Source organism: Protomyctophum bolini (genome assembly GCF_963924005.1).
Source record: "Protomyctophum bolini genome assembly, chromosome: 6".
NCBI lineage: Eukaryota > Metazoa > Chordata > Actinopteri > Myctophiformes > Myctophidae > Protomyctophum > Protomyctophum bolini.
In genome coordinates this window covers 11,861,201-11,879,559 of record NC_137867.1, presented here as the reverse complement: position 1 = coordinate 11,879,559, position 18,359 = coordinate 11,861,201, and the positions used below count along the sequence as shown (strand labels likewise).

General features: G+C 44.7%; 1 protein-coding gene across 1 annotated transcript in view; it reads right to left on the bottom strand.

The window, feature by feature from the left end:
- Positions 1-18,359, bottom strand: part of pdzd2 (PDZ domain containing 2) — a 129,330-nt gene that overhangs the window by 88,394 nt on the left and 22,577 nt on the right. The window contains exons 2-5 of the mRNA XM_080766564.1: positions 6,508-7,114; positions 6,078-6,220; positions 4,894-5,081; positions 3,682-4,014 (exon numbers count right to left, since the gene is read on the bottom strand). Coding sequence (XP_080622690.1) covers positions 3,682-4,014; positions 4,894-5,081; positions 6,078-6,188 — 632 coding nt within the window. The 5' untranslated portion in view covers positions 6,189-6,220; positions 6,508-7,114. The remainder of the gene's footprint in view (positions 1-3,681; positions 4,015-4,893; positions 5,082-6,077; positions 6,221-6,507; positions 7,115-18,359) is intronic.

The following is an 18,359-nucleotide window of genomic DNA, read 5'->3' as shown; positions in this document are numbered from 1 at the left end:
TCATTAACGCGCACTGTCCTGTAAATAAACAAATAAAGCAAAGAAAATGACAAAGCGGTGTAAGCCTATTTTTAGCTTTGACCCACAAGCACAATTCTGCATATTACTTTTACTTTACTTTACTTTAAGATATTTTAAGTATATTTTGACGCCAATAGCTACATTTGTACTTTTACTCAAGTAAAAACAAGAAAAGAACTGCTCCAACACCCTCTGCTCTCAACCGCACGTCTAAAACGCATCCACTGATCTGGTTTCCATGCAGGCTCTGACAGACGCAGAGAAACCAAAGAAATGGAGAAAATAAAACATTACAAGTGGAGTCATTAAACCGAAGGCTGTTCTGCGGCCAGCACACTGGACCAGCATGGCTTTGCCAAAACCATGAACATGAAACATTTCACCATCGTACGTCTTCATTTATTTAACAATGAATCCCTTCTCCCTTCCCCATTATGAGAACATTCAGAATGTACAGTAACATTGAAGGTTTTCCAAATTAAAGCTGCAATTCGCAACTTATTTTAATGAATAAAATGTTAAATGAGTATGGGGATATCACTAGTACATCTGACATCATTATATCACATTATGAGTAGATTTTAAACTCGGATGCTTCACTTCATGCAGGACATGTAAATGTTGTTGCTAAGAAAGGATTCTGTGATATTTCAACCTCGCCGCAATAGCACTGTGCCTCGCGCAGGGCGTGGCCTGTCCTTTAAATGTGATGGCACCTGGCATACCCGGGGCCGCCATGATTTAAATAAAAAAACAGGCAGGCAGGCCAATAGGCGGCAGGCCACCAGGAAAGGTCCGGGCGTGCTACCATTCTGCCAGTGCCATCATGATAATTTCACTGCATCTGTATCAGTGAGTGACAAATAAACCCTCTTAAGTTCGATCTTGAATCCTTTTGCCTGCATCATTCTTGTGAGAGCAACAAAGGGTTGTGTAGTTGTCTGTTGGTTTGTATCCTTTATGTTGTTCTGTAAAAGTGGTGGTATTAGGGCTTGTTTGTGTGTGCCTCGAAGGAGAAGGCGGTATAGTTTCTGCTATCTGCTCGCTGGTTGTGGTGGGCTGGTCTTGGCCAAATTTGCGCGAAAATGACCGGGCCGAATTTTTGTCCCAGTCCAGCCCTGCTATTAAGGTATGCCCCAAGACACACCCAGGACTAATGCACAATACTGTAGATGCGTCTTCAGCAAGTTGAACTATTTCAAAATGTTTTTCAAAATAGTAAAATATGTCTAATAAGTTTAAGAATAAGGGGTAAGGGATGTCCTCCGAACTATAGTTCGGAAAGCCTTTGCGAACCGGGAGACGTTTCCGATGTCGGAATAAGTATGTTTTGACCTTAACTCAGGGCTGTAATAGTGCATTTCTCCCGGTGCAACTGCCATTTTAGTACAAATAGCAACATCGCGTTGGAGAGGACACGCCAACCCGGCTAAGTTAAGACCTTGCGTCTGGTGTTACTTAGCGTCGTGAGAACAGGATCAACGGTCTCTCTTTTACGGGACAGATGAGTTCAGGAGAGTGCATATACAGTAGGCGAGAGAGGCTCAAGCTGGGACACACCGTCAGGGAAGAAAGACACGTACTGTACACACATGCTCACATTTTCGCTGAGCATATAAAAGGATAGAGTTTCTCAACCAGGGAACTAAAAGTGGATCAAAAGATGACTTTGGGAAAAGGTCACGACAGCGGTGGATAGATAGTAACTAAGTGCATTTACTTGAGTACTGTGGTCAAGTGCAATTTTGGTTGTACGCGTGTTCTTCTCCACTACATCTCAGTGGAAAATATTATGAAACTTTTTTTACACCACTGCAATTATTTGAGTTGAGTCGCAGATTTAGATTATTATTGCAAAGCATACATTAACCCTCATTTGATACCACGGCACGTCAATACCAGAGTAATATAGTGGCGACACTAGCGTTGACTCCCATTGTAACAATGGAATGCGGAAGTGCTCATTCTATCTCAATGGGATAGTTCCAGCCATAGGAGCAATGTTTGGAACTATAGCCCATATAGGCACCCGCTTTGCGGCGAGATCAAAGCGTGTCGCTATACTCTCCTACTCTACACTCTGGTCCATACAAAGCAGAACTACAAGCTCACAACACATGTGATGTGACGCAGTGTGAGCTTGTCGATGGCACATCTATACATTTTGAAAACCTTTGAAGAAAACCTTTTGAAATGGGACATTGTGCAATGCATAACACGAATACTACTTTTGATACTTTAAGTATATTTTGAAATCAATCCTGCAATGTGTATACTGTACGTCTTCCACCACCGACACAGACAGGCACTCCCATTCCTATTAGGACACATTTCCGCTGAGCATATACAGTATAGGGTTACTCCAACGGTCCAACCCATGGGCCATGAATACAAAAGTGGATCAGATAATGCACTGCTTCCCAAACACTGGGTCAGGACACATTTGTGGGTCGCGGACACATTTTTATGTGCCCCTTTATTTTTCGTTTCTACATTTCGTTTTTAATTATTATTATTATTATTATTATATCAAAACAATTTAAAAAAAAACGAGTGCAATGGTTGTTTTTTTTCCAGTAAATATCATAAATTAGAAAGCAGTAGTAATGAAAATAGACGATCTACAAGCTCATAACACGGCGTGAAGTGATGCGTTGTGTGTCACGGGCTAAAAGGTTTGGGAACCACTGAGATAATGTGTTTGGGACAGCATCACACAGGGATATATGACTTTGCCTTAAAGGAGCATTTCACCCATTTCCGACCTACTATCTGTATTGGTCCTCACTGCTGAGATGGTACAATTGACTCACTCTGTGTCGCATTGGTGGGCTGTGTGTGGACCGTTGAGAAACCTGCCTATCAGTGACATGAAATAAACTACAGCCTTTCTCTTCATCGAAAGTTGAAAGAGAGAGAGAGAGAGAGAGAGAGAGAGAGAGAGAGGTGCAAATAGGAATGTGATACTGTAAGTCAGAGCAGGTCAGACTTTGCTTCAGGCCACCGCTCTCCACACACACACACACACGCACGCACTGTTTCAATATTCCACAACTCACATGTGTGCTACAACTGAACTCTAGCACACATAGACAGTAGACACATAGACACACACACGGCTACAGTGTTGTAGCAGAGCAGCTGTGTCTCCTAGAGCAGGTGTTTGTGCACGCACACACACACACACACATACACACACACACACTCCCGATCCCGACGGCCTTTACTGCATGGCTGAACTGGGGAAGGGGAGCGCTTGATTGCTTTACAAACACATGCCGTGCGGGCGTCTAAGCATCGCCCGGCTCATATGACTGTGAATGTGTGGCTCCAGGCAGCCCCGTAAAGATATCAAGCGCTATTCTCCCGTCACATAGGCTACTTGCAGCAAAACAAGGAAGGGATGTGGCTCGCTCTAGTGGAGCAAAGCGTATAGCTACTTTTGTGAATTTAATAGTTTTATTAGGTTAATATTGCTATACGTTTGTAACCGTTTTAGAAAAGCAATAAGCCACTCGAGGCCCCAGCTTACCGGGTATTTTACACTGGCCAGTGTAAAATACCCGGTAACCTGAGACCTCTCGTGGCTTATTGCTTAACTATACAATTCTGGGGTCCTGGACGTGAAAAAGACGACGGTCACGGAGCTCATGTCCTTACCTGGCTCCGGTGACGTCCACGCCCACCATCAGCTGCCCGTTGAGCGAGAGCAGCTCGTCGCGGAGCTTGATGCGTCCGCAGCCCGCCGCCGGACTCCTCTTCCTCACCTCCGTCACCCAGATGCAGCCCACGTCCAGCACGGGGCCCTGGTCGCCCTTCCTCCTCCGCCGCCGGCGGCGGTCACCTCCCTTCATCCCGCCGTCCGGGTCGCCGAAGATGGGGATGTTCCCGAAGCTCAGGCCGAACTCCTCCTCCCCCGCGTCGTCGGCTGCACCCCGCCGCCGCGGCGCCTCGCCGAGGCAGACGGCGTGGACCTCCGCGTCGACACTCTCCCTGGAGGAGGAGGAGGGTTGGAATAGTTAACCCATTCTGACCTGAGATCAGATTCATAACGAGGTTTCCACTGGACACACACTGGTCTGATTAACCCATTCTGACCTGAGATCAGATTCTAAAAAATGTCAGTCGTTCTTCGATTTAAAAAAAAATAGCTAAAGCATAATGTAATGCTAAGACCAAAATGGGTTCCCGTTCAGAATGGGTTAACTGAGCCCCATTAAGACCTGGAACGCATCTGTGTCATTCTTTTATACTTTTGCTATATTGAAACGTAGCAGATATACAAGCTCATAGCGCGGCACTCATCGAGTGTCACACTGCGAGCTGTAGAATCTGCCTTTTTTTTATTTATTGGAAAAACGTGTGCAAATCGTTTAAAATATATATTCTTTCACAGGAAACTTTTTTTTAACTCATATCTTTGCTTCAGGGGGGTCCCTGGAACAAAATATTTTCAGATGGGGTATAGGCGGCCAATTACATACAGTTTTTGGGGTCCTTGACATGAAATAGTTTTGAGAACCACGGACAGGAAACATAGGTTTTTCAGGAAACTGTCATGATTTAGAGAAGGCACATTGTATTCGCGACCCCCCCCCCCCCCCTCCAATACAAACGGACTGCAAAAATAACCTTAATAATAGAGAAAATATATCATAAATGAATACCGAAACCAGATATAATCATTAAGATAAGTTTATGCATGCGCACTATGCGTACTAAACTCTCAATTTCCTAATGATTCCACAGACTCCCGCGTGGTACCGGCTGATACCGACAATAAGCCTCTCCCGACCTATATACTTATGAGACTAGACTAACGTCCGGTCAGGACAAACAAACAACTGGAGAAATGTAAAACTCTATACCGACCTTGCCCTGGAGGAGGAGGGGGGGCGGAGGACGCCGCCTCCGCCGCCGTGCTGGGGTGATCCGCTGTCGGCCTCGATGAAGTTGAGCTGGATGTATTCCACCAGCTTGTGGATGGCAGCCAGGCACAGGGACATGTTCCCCTGCACCCTGTCACTGTCCCCCTCCTGGTGGGACGTCCTGTCATCGTCCTGGGAATCACAGGGGGACAAGGACAGTGATCACTATATATAGGCCTGCGGGAACCCCTTTTGGTGTTAGCATTACGTTATGCTTTAGCTATTGAGAAATAGCAGATCTGCAAGCTCATAGCGCGCCACCGAGTGGCGCGCTACGAGCTTGTAGGTCTGCTGTTTTAGAAAAATCGAAGAACGACTGACATGGAAACAGCTTTTTCAGAAGACTGTCAGGATGTAGAAGGCATTTTTTAGAATCTGATCTCAGGTCAAAATGGATTAAATAATAACTCTTAATCCAGGGGTCTTCAACTGTGACCCCTAGGGGTGGAGGGTCCTCAGAGTTACTCCAGGGGGGGCGTGGTCAAATCGTTGTGTGATTGGATTGGATGGGGGGGAACTTTATCCGAAAATAGCTGATCTACAAGCTCACAACGCCTCCTTGTGAGTGCAATGCGACACGTTGAGTGAGGTTGTAGAGCAGCTATTTTCAAAAGTTTTTTATAAATTTGAAAATGTACCAATACTTTTGTACTCTCATTCAAGTACATGAATTCCGGAGGTTTGCTTGTGACAAAGTATCCCTACGCTGCAGTATTGAAACATCCGAGTATACTTTCCCCATGACCACTTATAGTAAAGGTATAGTAGCAGTGGCGTGCACAGACATTTAGAGGGGCAGGTGCTCAAGTGAACAAAAAAGGGGCACCTTGTGTAGCGCATGGAACCGGCTGGTTGCCTTAACCCATTTTGGGGTGGGAACCCATTTTGGTGTTAGCATTATGTTATGCTTTAGCTATTGAAAAATAGCTCATAGCGTGCCACCGAGTGGCGCGCTACAAGCTTGTATAGGTCTGCTATTTTTGAAAAATCGAAGAACGACTGACATTTTTTTTTATCTGATCTCAGGTCAGAATGGGTTATAATCAGACCAGTGTGTGTCCAGTGGAAACCTCGTATGAATCTGATCTCAGGTCAGAATGGGTTATAGTAAAGATATAGCGGTGAAACCTTGTAGTTGCAGTCGTCATGCTCGTTGTGGTGGGCTGGGTGTGGAGCTTGCTTCAGCCAGTCCTCCAGCAGGGTTAGGTGGCTCAGGGCATTCTCCTGGGTGATGGGCATCCTGGCTGCATGGCATCCTGGGCGTTATAGACCTGTCACAGTCATCCATTGCATTATTGTCATTATCGTCAGAAGAATCATGTTAAAACATTCATATATATTTTTAAAATCACACGGTCCGCTCTTATCATCATCATACATCTCATTCTGGCCAATCACAGTTTGCCAATCACAATTTGAGGCCACACATATAAGTGTACGTACAGTATATACATACACTTTTCCGCATGAAGCCTGAAAGTAAAAACAGAACGTGTATTTGTACGCGTAACGTTCCAATGGTCTATACGACAGAATAATGGTGACAACCATATATTACCTGGGCTGGCCTGTCCCCCTGGCTGGGAACAGGGACAGGTTGCTGTCCCCGTCCCCCCCCTCACTGGCACCCAGGCTGGGACAGCAGGGGCCGCCCAACCATAATCCGAGCACAGGAAGCTTGATGGGTCGGTGGTACCGACGGGCCTGTTGTCTCCATCTTCTGGGAGGGGGGAGGAGGGAGAGAGGGGGGGGGGTGGGTCTCCGGGAGGGCCTTCAGACGTCAGACGAAGAGGCTTAGGATCATCGTCGTGGCAAATGAGCTCCACACCACCGCACCCGGCCCCCCACAGTATGATGTCATCATTCAGGGAACAAACCACCGGGGGTCTTCAGTGTGTGTGTGTGCACGCTCGCGCATGTGTGTGTGTGTGTGGGAGGGGGGGGTATCCGTGTCAGAGATGGTGGTCTGCGCCTCCGGGCTGGTACTGGGTACTGACTGCGGCGTAATCAGAGACCTCTCTGGCAGCTCTCCACACACATCCAGGCGGGCCAGTTAGGAAAGTATCCAGCGCACACGCACACACACACACACACACACACACACACACACACGCACGCACACTATTCCAACCAACCAGAGTGTCTGTGGAGCATCAGCCCGTCACCTATACGGAAGAACGAGAAATGAGAGGAGCCACATTAGGCAAGCCTGATTCACACTTAGTTGTTCTTAACTACTGTATAAACACGTTTTGTTTTAACCAAAACATATCACTTATTACCCTACCTTTAAAATGTAATTAGTTATACATTCACCAGATCAACCACTAGAAATCTAGGTCAATCTTTCAAGAGAAACGGAGTTGCAGCTTCTGCTCTCCAGCAGATATAGACACAAAACAAGCCGCCGCAGTTTAAATTACTACCCAGAGCCTGGGCTTAAAAAAACCTCTCGGTTTTGTGGGACCATTCATCTCCACTCTACTCTTTCTGCTTTGACTTTGGGGGGGGGGACACAATCCTTTTTAGCTTGCGCTAATTCGGGACAACGTGTAAAATTGTGTGTGAGATTGCTACTTAGTTTAGTATAGATAGTTTATGCCATAAATCTTTGATCTTGAGCCCGTCGGGCACGTTGAGGTTTTGTCTGGTATCATAAACAAAGTCAAGATTGGATTGATATATAGTTTTAGAAGCTTGTTAAATTAAGCCAAGTGGAGAGAGGTTTTGAAAGGAACAAACAGACTAATTTGCAATCTGCAGTGACACATTAGTTTGATACACGAGGTTTTGTTTCTGCATAATAGTCTGACTGACTGACTGACTGACTGACTTACATGATTTTTGAGGGGCGTGAAGACATATTTAGAAGGCTTGTGGAAACATGTTTGTCGATTCTATAATGATGCAGTGACAATTGTGCAGACACCTTGACCAAGACGTTAAATTGTTCCTGGTCACATTTGATTTAAGAATGAAACATATCAACTTCTTTGCCTCAGCCAGGATGAGCGTTTGCTTATATCTCATGTTAGTCTGTTTTCTGAAGATGTATTTGAATCAGATGGTTGAATCACTGGTGAAGCACTTAAAGGACCACTCCGTCTATTTTCCAACGCATCTTCATATAATTCCTCACTGGTCATCATAAGATGGCACCATTTCTTCTAATCAGTAGTACTCACTGGGGGGAATTAAAAGATTTCAGTGCACTGTGCCTACACATGTCGCGACCGCAGGTCGCGACATGTGTAGGCACAATGCAAGGAATAAATGCATTCGCCATGTATCCGAAGGAAGTCTGATCCAATCACTTTTAGATTTCTCCAGTTTAATCCTGAGTTTAAGTTTTTTAGTGTTCAAGATCTAATTTTAGGCATGTTTAAGCCTCGAGGAAAATCCGTGTTGAGGTTCTTAATCCACTGTTTTTCATTAAAACGTCTTTGTCCTACTGTCCAGTTAGGATTGTGTTGAAGTCCAGCGCATTTTAGAGCTCCAATGCCGTGCGCCATAAAATGTTGCACCAATCTTGTGGTTGTCTTTTTGGCATTGTTAATATTGTATCTGTGTCGTCCCAGCCTAGTACCTATTGTTTTACCTGTCTCTCCGACATATTGTAAACCACATTTTTCACATGTGATTAAATAAATGCAGTTGCTGGTTCTGGCTGTTATTTGTTGTTTAATCTCCAAGACGCGTTTTGTGGTTCTATTCTTTACTAATTGTTTGGGTTTGAAGTATTCTGGTCCCTGGCGTGCTGGTGTGTTGATTTCTTTTAGCTTGCTGTGTACTAGATAATCTTTAAGGTTTTTATTTTTTCTGTAGGCCGATATAATTTTATAATCTTTTAGAAGATCGTCTGTTCGGTTCTCAAAATTCCTTTTTATTCTGTTGTTGGCTAGTGTGCTCTGTGTTGAATAACTGGTTATCAGGGCCAATTTGGGGCCTGTATCTCGCACTTTTATTTCTAAGAAGGTTTTTTGGGCTTTCCGGAGGAAGGTCCTAGTGTATCCTCTTAGTCTGAGGGCATTAAATAGAGTTTTACAAGCTATTTTGAAATCACTTCTTTGCGTGCAAATCCTATGGAATCTTAGTAGTTGTGATTTGACTATTCCTGTGTAGGAGTGTGTCGGGTGGAATGACGTTTTGTGTAATAGGGCGTGAGTGTCTGTTTCTTTAAAGAATACTTTTAAGTCTAGTTTCCCATTTGTGTTAAAGTTTGGGCCCTTGAAGATTGTTACATCAAGAAAGTCAATCCTTTCTGTGTGTGTCACATATTTTATCGTTATGGATCTATGATGGCTATTTAAAACATCAATAAATTCCTGGAATTCTTCTTGGCTATGTTCCCATATTCCAAATATATCATCTAGAAATCTATAGTAATGTGTCGGTTTAAGTCTGCATTTTTCTAGTGCGGTCTGTTCCCATATGCTCATGTAAATGTTTGCATAAGATGGTGCAAATCTCTTTCCCATGGCCGTGCCTTTGATTTGTAAATAGAATTTGTTGTTAAAGGAAAAATCATTCTGGGTTAGATTTAAGTCTAGTAATTGGAGTATTTCCTCCTCTGGTCGACTTGTGTCTGGGTATTTACTAAAGACTTCCCTGACTGCTTGGAGTCCTGATTCTGTTTCAATGTTTGTGTAGAGGCTGTCTATATCTATTGAAAATAGAAGGGCCTCCTTTCCTACTTTAATAGCTTTAATTTTGTCCACAAAATCGTAAGTGTCTTTTATAAAACTGGGGTGTTTTATCGACAGTGGGTTCAGGAAATATTCAATAAACTCTGCTGTCTGATACGTCTCGCTGCCACAGTCCGACACAATTGGTCTCCCGGGTGGAATTTCATATGGTATTGTCCATGAATCCGGGCTTTTGTGTATTTTTGGTAAAAGATAAAATATCCTAGCCCGTGGGCTATCCTGTCCTATTAAGTATTGGTGTTGTTTGGCGTTTATGTGCCTTTTGTCCTTAAGACTGTTTATGATGGCTATGGCCTTCGTAGCTGTCTGCATGTAAATGGGTTGGTCTAATTGCCTATAATGGTCCTGATTGTTGAGCTGTCTCTCACCTTCTAAAAGGTATTGGTGTCGATCCATAATTACTATGCAGGAGCCTTTGTCTGCTGGTTTGATAATGATTTGTTTGTTGTTGATTAGTTCCCTAAGTGCCCTGGTTTGTTCTATTGTGAGATTATCTTTTTCCTTAATGTGTCCTGGTATGCGTGTTACCGTATTCATGTCCTTCTGCATCAGTCGTTTAAGACTGCTTGGGATTAAATTCTCAGACGGTTCCCAGCTTGATTTTGGTCGAAAAGGCAGTATCTCCGTTCCTTGGTCCATTCCAAAGTGTGTAGCTAGTTTCAATCTGCGGTGATACTGAGAAAGGTCTTTCTTTAACCTGTTGGTTTGTTGTTTATAGATATCCAGTGTCGGGACAAAGGAAAGTCCCTTTTCCAGCAGTTCGGTCTGGTGTTGATCTGGCTGGAAGTAATGGGACAGATTAATTATGTTTGACTTGCCCCCCCTCCTTTCTGGGTTTATGGGGTCTATAAGTTTAAACTAGTAAGCCAATTTACAAGCATTGCTTTGCCTGTCTCTGTTGTCCAATGTACGTTATCAGGAACCACTTTAAACTCCCTGTCATCCAATTTAGGGAGGTAATTATAGGTAAAAATATTGCGATTTAGCTCTCTCATGTTATCCTTATCCTTTATTGAGAAATTAGTTGAGTAGTTGACTAAAGGGACATGGATACTTGCAGTTGGGAAGGCGTTCTGTGCTGCTGCGATGGCCTCTCTCAATGCCCTCTGCGCTTGTTTTGGAGCGTGGCCTCTCTCGTTTATCCCAACCGACAGGATGCAATAGGCTACAGTGGTGTTGCTCGGTATCCTCTCTAGTAGGGCCTTCGTATGTTGGAAGCCCATTCCTGGGTAGCAATCCACTTGCAGATCTGGTCGTGTCAGAGATGGAAGTTGGCTCATGTTTGAGTCTCCTATGATGAGGATGCTTTTCTTTGGGAATAGTCTCCAACGTTGGTTCTTCTTCCCGGTGTTGATGTGTTTGTAGACTTCCCCTGGGGTCCTTGGCTCGTCTATTTCTGGTTCATCTGATTCCTTTTCTCGGTTCTCTCCTGGGTCTGTCCTGGTCCTCCTAGGGGCTGCTTCTGTGTCCTGGGTCCGGTCCTGTGTAGTCTTCTTCTTTGTTGGTTCCGTCCTGTTGTGGTCAGTCCTCTGGGGTTTTGGCGTGCCATTTGGATTGGCTCTCCTACTTCGTGTTTGCCTCTGTGGTGGGCTCTTCTGTGGTGGTAGGGTCAGGGAGGGGAACTCTACTTCCGATAGATCCGTTCTAGGGGGGACCTGTACTATGGTTGGTAGTATTGTCTTGGAAATAAGTATGGTGGGGAACATGGGGGGGGTCGAGGTCAGAGAGGGTGGGGAGAGGGGGGCAGTGGATACACAAGGGGGGGTTTTTTTTGGAGAACGATGGGGAGTGGATATAGGTATATCAGGATCAGAGGAAGGAGGAGGAGGGAGGGGTGGGGGTAAAGTGGGAATAGGCAGAGAGACAGTAGTAGGAGGGGGAGGGGTAGAAATGACAGTTCTATTTGATCTGAGCTGTGTGATCATCAGTTGAGCTTTGTTTATCTCCAAATGTGTTAGTCTTTTCCCTAAGTTTTTTCTAGCCCATCTGATTGCTATGGTAAAGGCTTTTTTCTCCTCGTCCTCTGTTAAGTTATCTGTTAACTCTTGTTTGGTTGTGTTTAAGACTGTGGTGTAGTGTTCTTCTAAGGCTAAGATGGTTGTGTGACACCAGTGTCTGGATATCCCTTCGAGTAATAGGGTGGTTTTAGCCGTTGGTAGAGCTGGTTTTATCAAATTTATGAGTTCAAGGGTTTTCCTTGCTATACTCGCTGGTGGTCTGCTAGAAGAATTTACATTCTGCAGATGATGTGTACTTATGATCAATTTGTTCATGGTTCTGATGGCTTTTAAGAAGTCACCTCTTTCTGTGTGGTGTGTGTGTGTGTAGGTATGTGTGTTGTATCTTACGGGACCCGATCGGGTCTGGTGTTGTGGGGGGGGGGGGGGGCTGTGGACAGTTCAGAAACTTGCGTAGCAAGGACATAATTGGTAGGCAGTGTTGGCCATTTCATTTCATTGCATTTAAATTAGTTTTATGTTATGCAAGATCAATGGCTTCTAATTCTATTATGCTAAGTTTCCAGGAGAGCAAGGCTGTATAAAATTATTTTTAGCTTGGAATCCCCATCGAGTGAGTGAGTGAGTGAGTGAGTGAGTGAGTGAGTGAGTGAGTGAAAATTGCAAGTAAAAGTAACAATACACTAGATACAGTGCAAAAAATACTTTGTAAATGTCACAAGTACAAGTTCTGCCGTCAAAAGCTTGGCTCTCAAATGAGGCCTAAATGTCAAGTCAATAAGAGCTAGCCTATAACTGATGCATGCATTGCATAGAGAGAGCTCTAACCTCAATCCATTAAAGACTATTTATGATGTCAACAGCACAGCCATGCTGAAGGCCCCCGGACCCAAACACAAAGGACATTTTCAGAAGTGTTCCGAAGTTTTCAAACGTTTTCCAAAGAAATTGCGGTGTCCACTATTTACACTGCAGTACAATCGAGAAACCAGTCAAATCGAGTAAAACGGAACGGGAGGAGTCCGTTTTTCCGGGTTTGGGCCGGGTCTCTTTTGGGCCAAGCCACTCCCCAAAGGGACACTGAACGCCCCAAACATGTCCTCGGAGGCCAGGGTGGCGATCGGCAGCCGCCCCGGCCTCCTGTTTGCCATCGTCAAGTCCTATCGGATTGTATTAAACAACGTTAAACTCACATACATTGCACCAGCTGTACAGAAAGCTTGAATGCAAAGTGTTTGTTTCAGAAAAATCCACCATAGACCATGTTATGAGCTATACTTTCTGTCAAAAAACATCCGTGCAGGTGATTGTTTGTCTAAGTGTCAGAGTTTGGAAGCGCTCGTTTTCAATAATGCGACGACGTTACGACGTCCTGCTGTCTACTGCATTATGTGCAATATAATTTGTGGTAGGCTTACTACACAGAACCGTTGAATGATTAGGGTTAGATAAGACACTTAAGAACTTAGGTTTAGGGCTAGACACTTAGAGGTTACGGTTAGGATTAGACATTTAGACATTAGGTTTAGGGTTATAGGCCTAGACATTTAGAAGTTACGCTTAGGATTAGACATTAGGTTTAGGTTTAGGGCTAGACATTTAGAAGTTACGCTTAGGATTAGACATTAGGTTTAGGTTTAGGGCTAGACATTTAGAGGTTACGGTTAGGATTAGACATTTAGACATTAGGTTTAGGATTAGACATTTAGACATTAGGTTTAGGAGTCGGGTTTCAAGATACATGTATGTATACCCGATTTATACTTAGTTGTGCGCATGTGCCAAAAATAGCCGGGAGTTTTGTTGTTTTTTTTGTACATCCAGTATTGTTCATCTATTGCATTGTAGTGAAGTCCTCACAAGTATAGGTGTGTGTGTGCGTGTGTCTGTGTATGCATTTCCTGCCAACAAAAACTTCCTGTGCTCAGTCAGTGGTGATGGTACTGGCTGCACTTTCCATTGCAGTGACCCAGCCAGTGGGAGGCAGCCAAACGGCACACATTAAACCTCATTTATACCCCCGTTTATACAATTGCGCCGCGCCGCGCTGCGCTGTAGATCAGTTGTTGGGTTATTTTGGCAAGCGACGCCCCTCACACGATGGGCGAATTAATTAAGCTTCTGTGCTCATTGTCCAGCCATTCATATTTACAGCCAAAATATAGCCTCGCCATGTGGGAATTATTGTACAGCCACACAAAATTTAGAACACGACACTTTGGGTCACCGGAGTCACCTCACAGCGCTCTATATCTATACTTTAGTTTGTGTTCGCTCGACATAAAATAGATTTGCTGAATCCAACCAATCCAGGCAGAAGTTCACAACGCAGCCTGTTGCGTCGCGAGGCGTTGCACATTGCATTTGATCAGACATGCCGCCCTTCCTATATAAACCCATTGTAACTTCAAAGTGTTTTCGATTAATCTAACATGGTTTAAAAGGGGTTTGAAGTTACAATGGGTTGGTATAGTATTAGGAACCCATTGTAACATGTCTGATCAAATCAGTGTGTGTGTGTGTGTGTGTGTGTGTGTGTGTGTGTGTGTGTGTGTGTGCGCACGCGCGAGGGTGACAGCACGGAGGTGAAGCTCCGTAGGACGCCGTTGTTGTTAATGTTTTAATATTAACAACCACACCCGTTGTTATTACCACCGTCAATGTAATAAGGTGCTGCTAAGATGCAGTTGCAAGTCCTATGGACAATGTGTCTGATCGCTTCGATCAGGCTTGCGTATAAGCAAGCATTACCCACCGGGAGGATCTACAAGCAGCCGCGACAACCCAGCGGCCTGCCCCAGGAGCGGTTACCGGGAAGAGAGCCACCAGACTCGGCGTTCGAGCAGTACGTCCACCCGCTGTCAGAACAACAATGGATGGCCTTTCAGAACCAGGAGAACACCTACAGGGACAGCCTCAACACACAACGGCAGCGTGACAACATCTACTTTGCCTCCGGTGTACCAGAAAAGTGGAAAAGGCTCGTCACTCTGTTAAGCGGAATATTCTTCAGGAACGGCATTTTCACAGCGGAAAGCCACGGCGGCAGGCCATTCGGGCTACAACTGCTTAAATACGTGGCGCGAGTCCTGAAAAAGTTCCCGTTAGTGCATCCCCACCCCGACGTGTTATCAACAACTTCAATAGCGGAATGGATCCGCGGCCAACTACGCTTCTTACTGGACACCGTGCTGCCCTCCCTGGAGACTGGCGTGAGTCACGGTGGTCCACGTAGGAAAGTGAAAAGGAATAAACTGGCCCACCTCTGGCTGCACAGAAGATCCAAGGCGATCCAAATCATCCTGCATGACTGTGAGTACCCCACCCCCCCGACCTGCTCAAATGACATTGCAGCTATACAGGCTTATTACAGCAATAAATGTCAGAGACACAGTCCGATTGCTGCCCTCCCTCCCCCACCCTGGTATGAGAGCCTGCCGGAGTACGAGCCGACCACGTTTCCAAGCACCACGCACTTTACCTGTGAAGAAGTGGAGGCAGTTTTACACAACCTCCCAAACAATAAAGCCAGTGGCATGGATGGGGTGACATATGAGACATTGAAAACCGCGCAGTCATGTCAGACTTTAACAACAATTTTTAATGTCTGTCTAGAGAATAGGAGGGTCCCAGTTGCCTGGAAAGGAGCACTTATCCATCGTATTCCCAAGAAAGACAATATCCCTGAAGATCCATCCACATGGAGAGACATTTCCCTTCTCCCAACAACATACAAGGTTTTCATGAAATGTATGCTGGCTAGAATACTCCCCTGGTTGGTAGATGCAGATATTTTGTCTAGCAAACAAAAAGCATATATCAACAGGCAGGGTATGAACGAGCATGTATTTTGCCTTAAAACAGGGATAGATGATTTCAAGCACGAGTCATGTAGACTGTACTCAGTCTTCCTTGATTTTAGAGATGCATTTGGGACGCTTTCACATGATGTCATGATCAGGTCACTTGAGGAAATAAAATTACCTCAAGTGTACATCGACTTAGTGAAAGATATATACTGTGAGTCCTCCATCCAGGTAATCTGTGGGAAACAGCTAACTCCACCTATACCTCTAGAGGTAGGGATTAAGACTGGCTGCCCTTGGAGCGCAGTTAATTTTATAATTGCCCTCAACCAGTGGTTAAAGTGGTTATGTCTGTGTGCCCCCCACGGTGTGATTTCACCTAACCCAGTACAGGGCTACGCAGATGATGTCCAGTTGGCCTCCAGGGAAGAGAGAGTCATTAAAAACATGCTCGCCAGGACAGATTCATTTCTGGAATGGTCAGGCCTGGAAGTCAAGGACATCAAATGTGCTGTACTGTATGAGAGAAGGAGCGGAGGAAATAGGTGGTACCACTCTAACACCGACACATGCCCTGACTTCAGAATAGCCACCAAACCCATACGTGTGTTCTCCCTTCATGAGACATACTCCTACCTAGGGCATAGGTTTAACATTGCAGGTGAATGGAAGGAACAAGTTAATCTCATCTTGTCCGAGTTCACATCAAGGTTGGATCTTATTGACAGATGCTCTCTACCATTAACAATGAAGCAAGAGGCCATTAGACCAATAGCACTGTCTAAAGTCCAACACTTTTTCTCCAATGTTCACCTTATGCAGAAGGTACTAAGCGAAATGAACAACAAAACAGTGAGCTTAGTACGTAAGTGGTTTTCCCTGAACACACACAGCACCCGTGACATTATTCACCATCCTCAGTGGGGGGGCGGGCTGGGTGTACCGAATGTGTCATGGATCTATATCAGCATGCGCATAGCTCATCTATTAAGCATGCTGAATAATGATGATAAGGATGTTAGGGAGCTAGCCAGATCTTCCCTGTTCCTCGATATGAGGAGACGCAAGGTCCCCTTAGCCAGGGAGCCACAGCCCCACTTCCTTGGGTTCAAAAGGAAACCCAGTGGGAAACTGGACACTCGCTCCCCAGGCTTCGGTGTCTCGTCAGATTGGCCGGATCTGAACGACCTCTGCATCCAAGCCGGTGTGTCCCTGGAGTGGGCGCGGCCTGACTCTGAGACTGTGGAGGTCTCTGAGGACATAATAACTGACCTTCTCACCTCTGTTAGAGCAACAGTGACCTACAGCGGACACACCCACCTGTTGACACCTAAGGGTGCCCGGCGGACCCTGTTGGATATGTTCCAACATCGGCAACAACAACACTGGACTGGACTCAAACTCCAGGGGAAACTGGCTTGTCTTCCCCATGCTGACCACTCTGTTTCCCATTCATTTATAAGGAACACTGCTCTCAATGAGGACATTATCACCTTTACAGTAAAAGCCAGGCTACAGATCCTTCCCACCAAACTCAACCTCTCCCTCTGGTTTCCCTCCACCCATGCACCTCATTGCTTGCATCACACCACAGGGCTTGTTACAGAAACCATGTCACACATTCTGAATGGCTGTTTTGCCTATAAAGGGCTTTACATAGCACGCCACGACAGAATAGTTGATCTCATAACTAAGGACATATCCAAACATTTTGCACTGTCTGTGAGAATGTACAAACATTCCTGTGTCAAACCTTCCATGTTTCAACTCTGTACTGAAAATACTGACATTTTTGCACATCTCTCTGCTAACACACCAGATGTTGTTGTGGTTAATGAAGAGAACAGATCAGTTTTCATTCTTGAAATGGCCTGCACCTTTGACTCTAGCTTAGAGGAAGCCTTTATGACTAAGGTCATTAAGTACCAGCCGCTCCTCCAGTCCATCATTGAACTAGGCTATAGGTGCAATCTATATGTGTTTATCTTCGGCAGCCTAGGACATGTACACAGTTTGGTCGTAAGAGGCTTCCAACAACTTGGGATGCCGAAAAAAGCAGCCAAACGGCTTGCGAAATTCTGTGCAATATCTTCCACTATCGGTAGCCGCCAAATATGGCGAAGACGCTGTTACCTGTACCCCTGAAGGGTGTGTGGGTATTTATTTGTTCGGGATTTGCTGACTGCATTCTGTGCGGCACCTTGTAAATATTTGTGTCCTTGTATTTGTATCTCTTATGTGGACATAAATAAATGATTAAAATGTGTGTGTTTGTGGGTTTTACGCAAAATACGCACCACTGATCCGCCTCAGGTCTTTTTAATTATTTAACTATCCCTTTAAGTCCAATATCAGAGTACCGTATACTTCTCCCACCACAGCTACTCTAATGTCCACCTCCTCCATTTTCTACCTGAAGTCCAGCTATTAAGTCTCATCTGGGTTCCATTTCCTCACTGAAGCCATATCTTTGTTATGCCTGTCTGCTTTCCACACTGCAGTGCCCGCTACACTCAGAACTACACAGTCTGGTGCAGTGGTTCACAAACAGTGGGTGGCTACCCATTTTTGGGTCGCAGAGCCATTTTTATGAGTCATGGGTAAATGTCACTTTTTTTGGTTTTCTTCTATATTTAGTTTTTGAAATTTTATAATTTCACAAAATGATCAAAATATTACAATCTAAGAATTGTAGAAAAAGATAATTTAACCCATTTTGCGCGGGGAAACCCTTTCGTGTTAGCATTATGTTATTCTTTAGCTATTGAAAAAGTGCAGATCTACGAGCTTGTAGGTTTGCTATTTTTGAAAAATCGAAGAACGACTGTTCTGACTCAGAAAACTGTCAGGATGTAGAAGACATTTATTTAATCTGATCTCGTCAAAATGGGTTAATACATTAAAAAAAAAATCTACACTTTGGCTATTTTGTACTAGTTT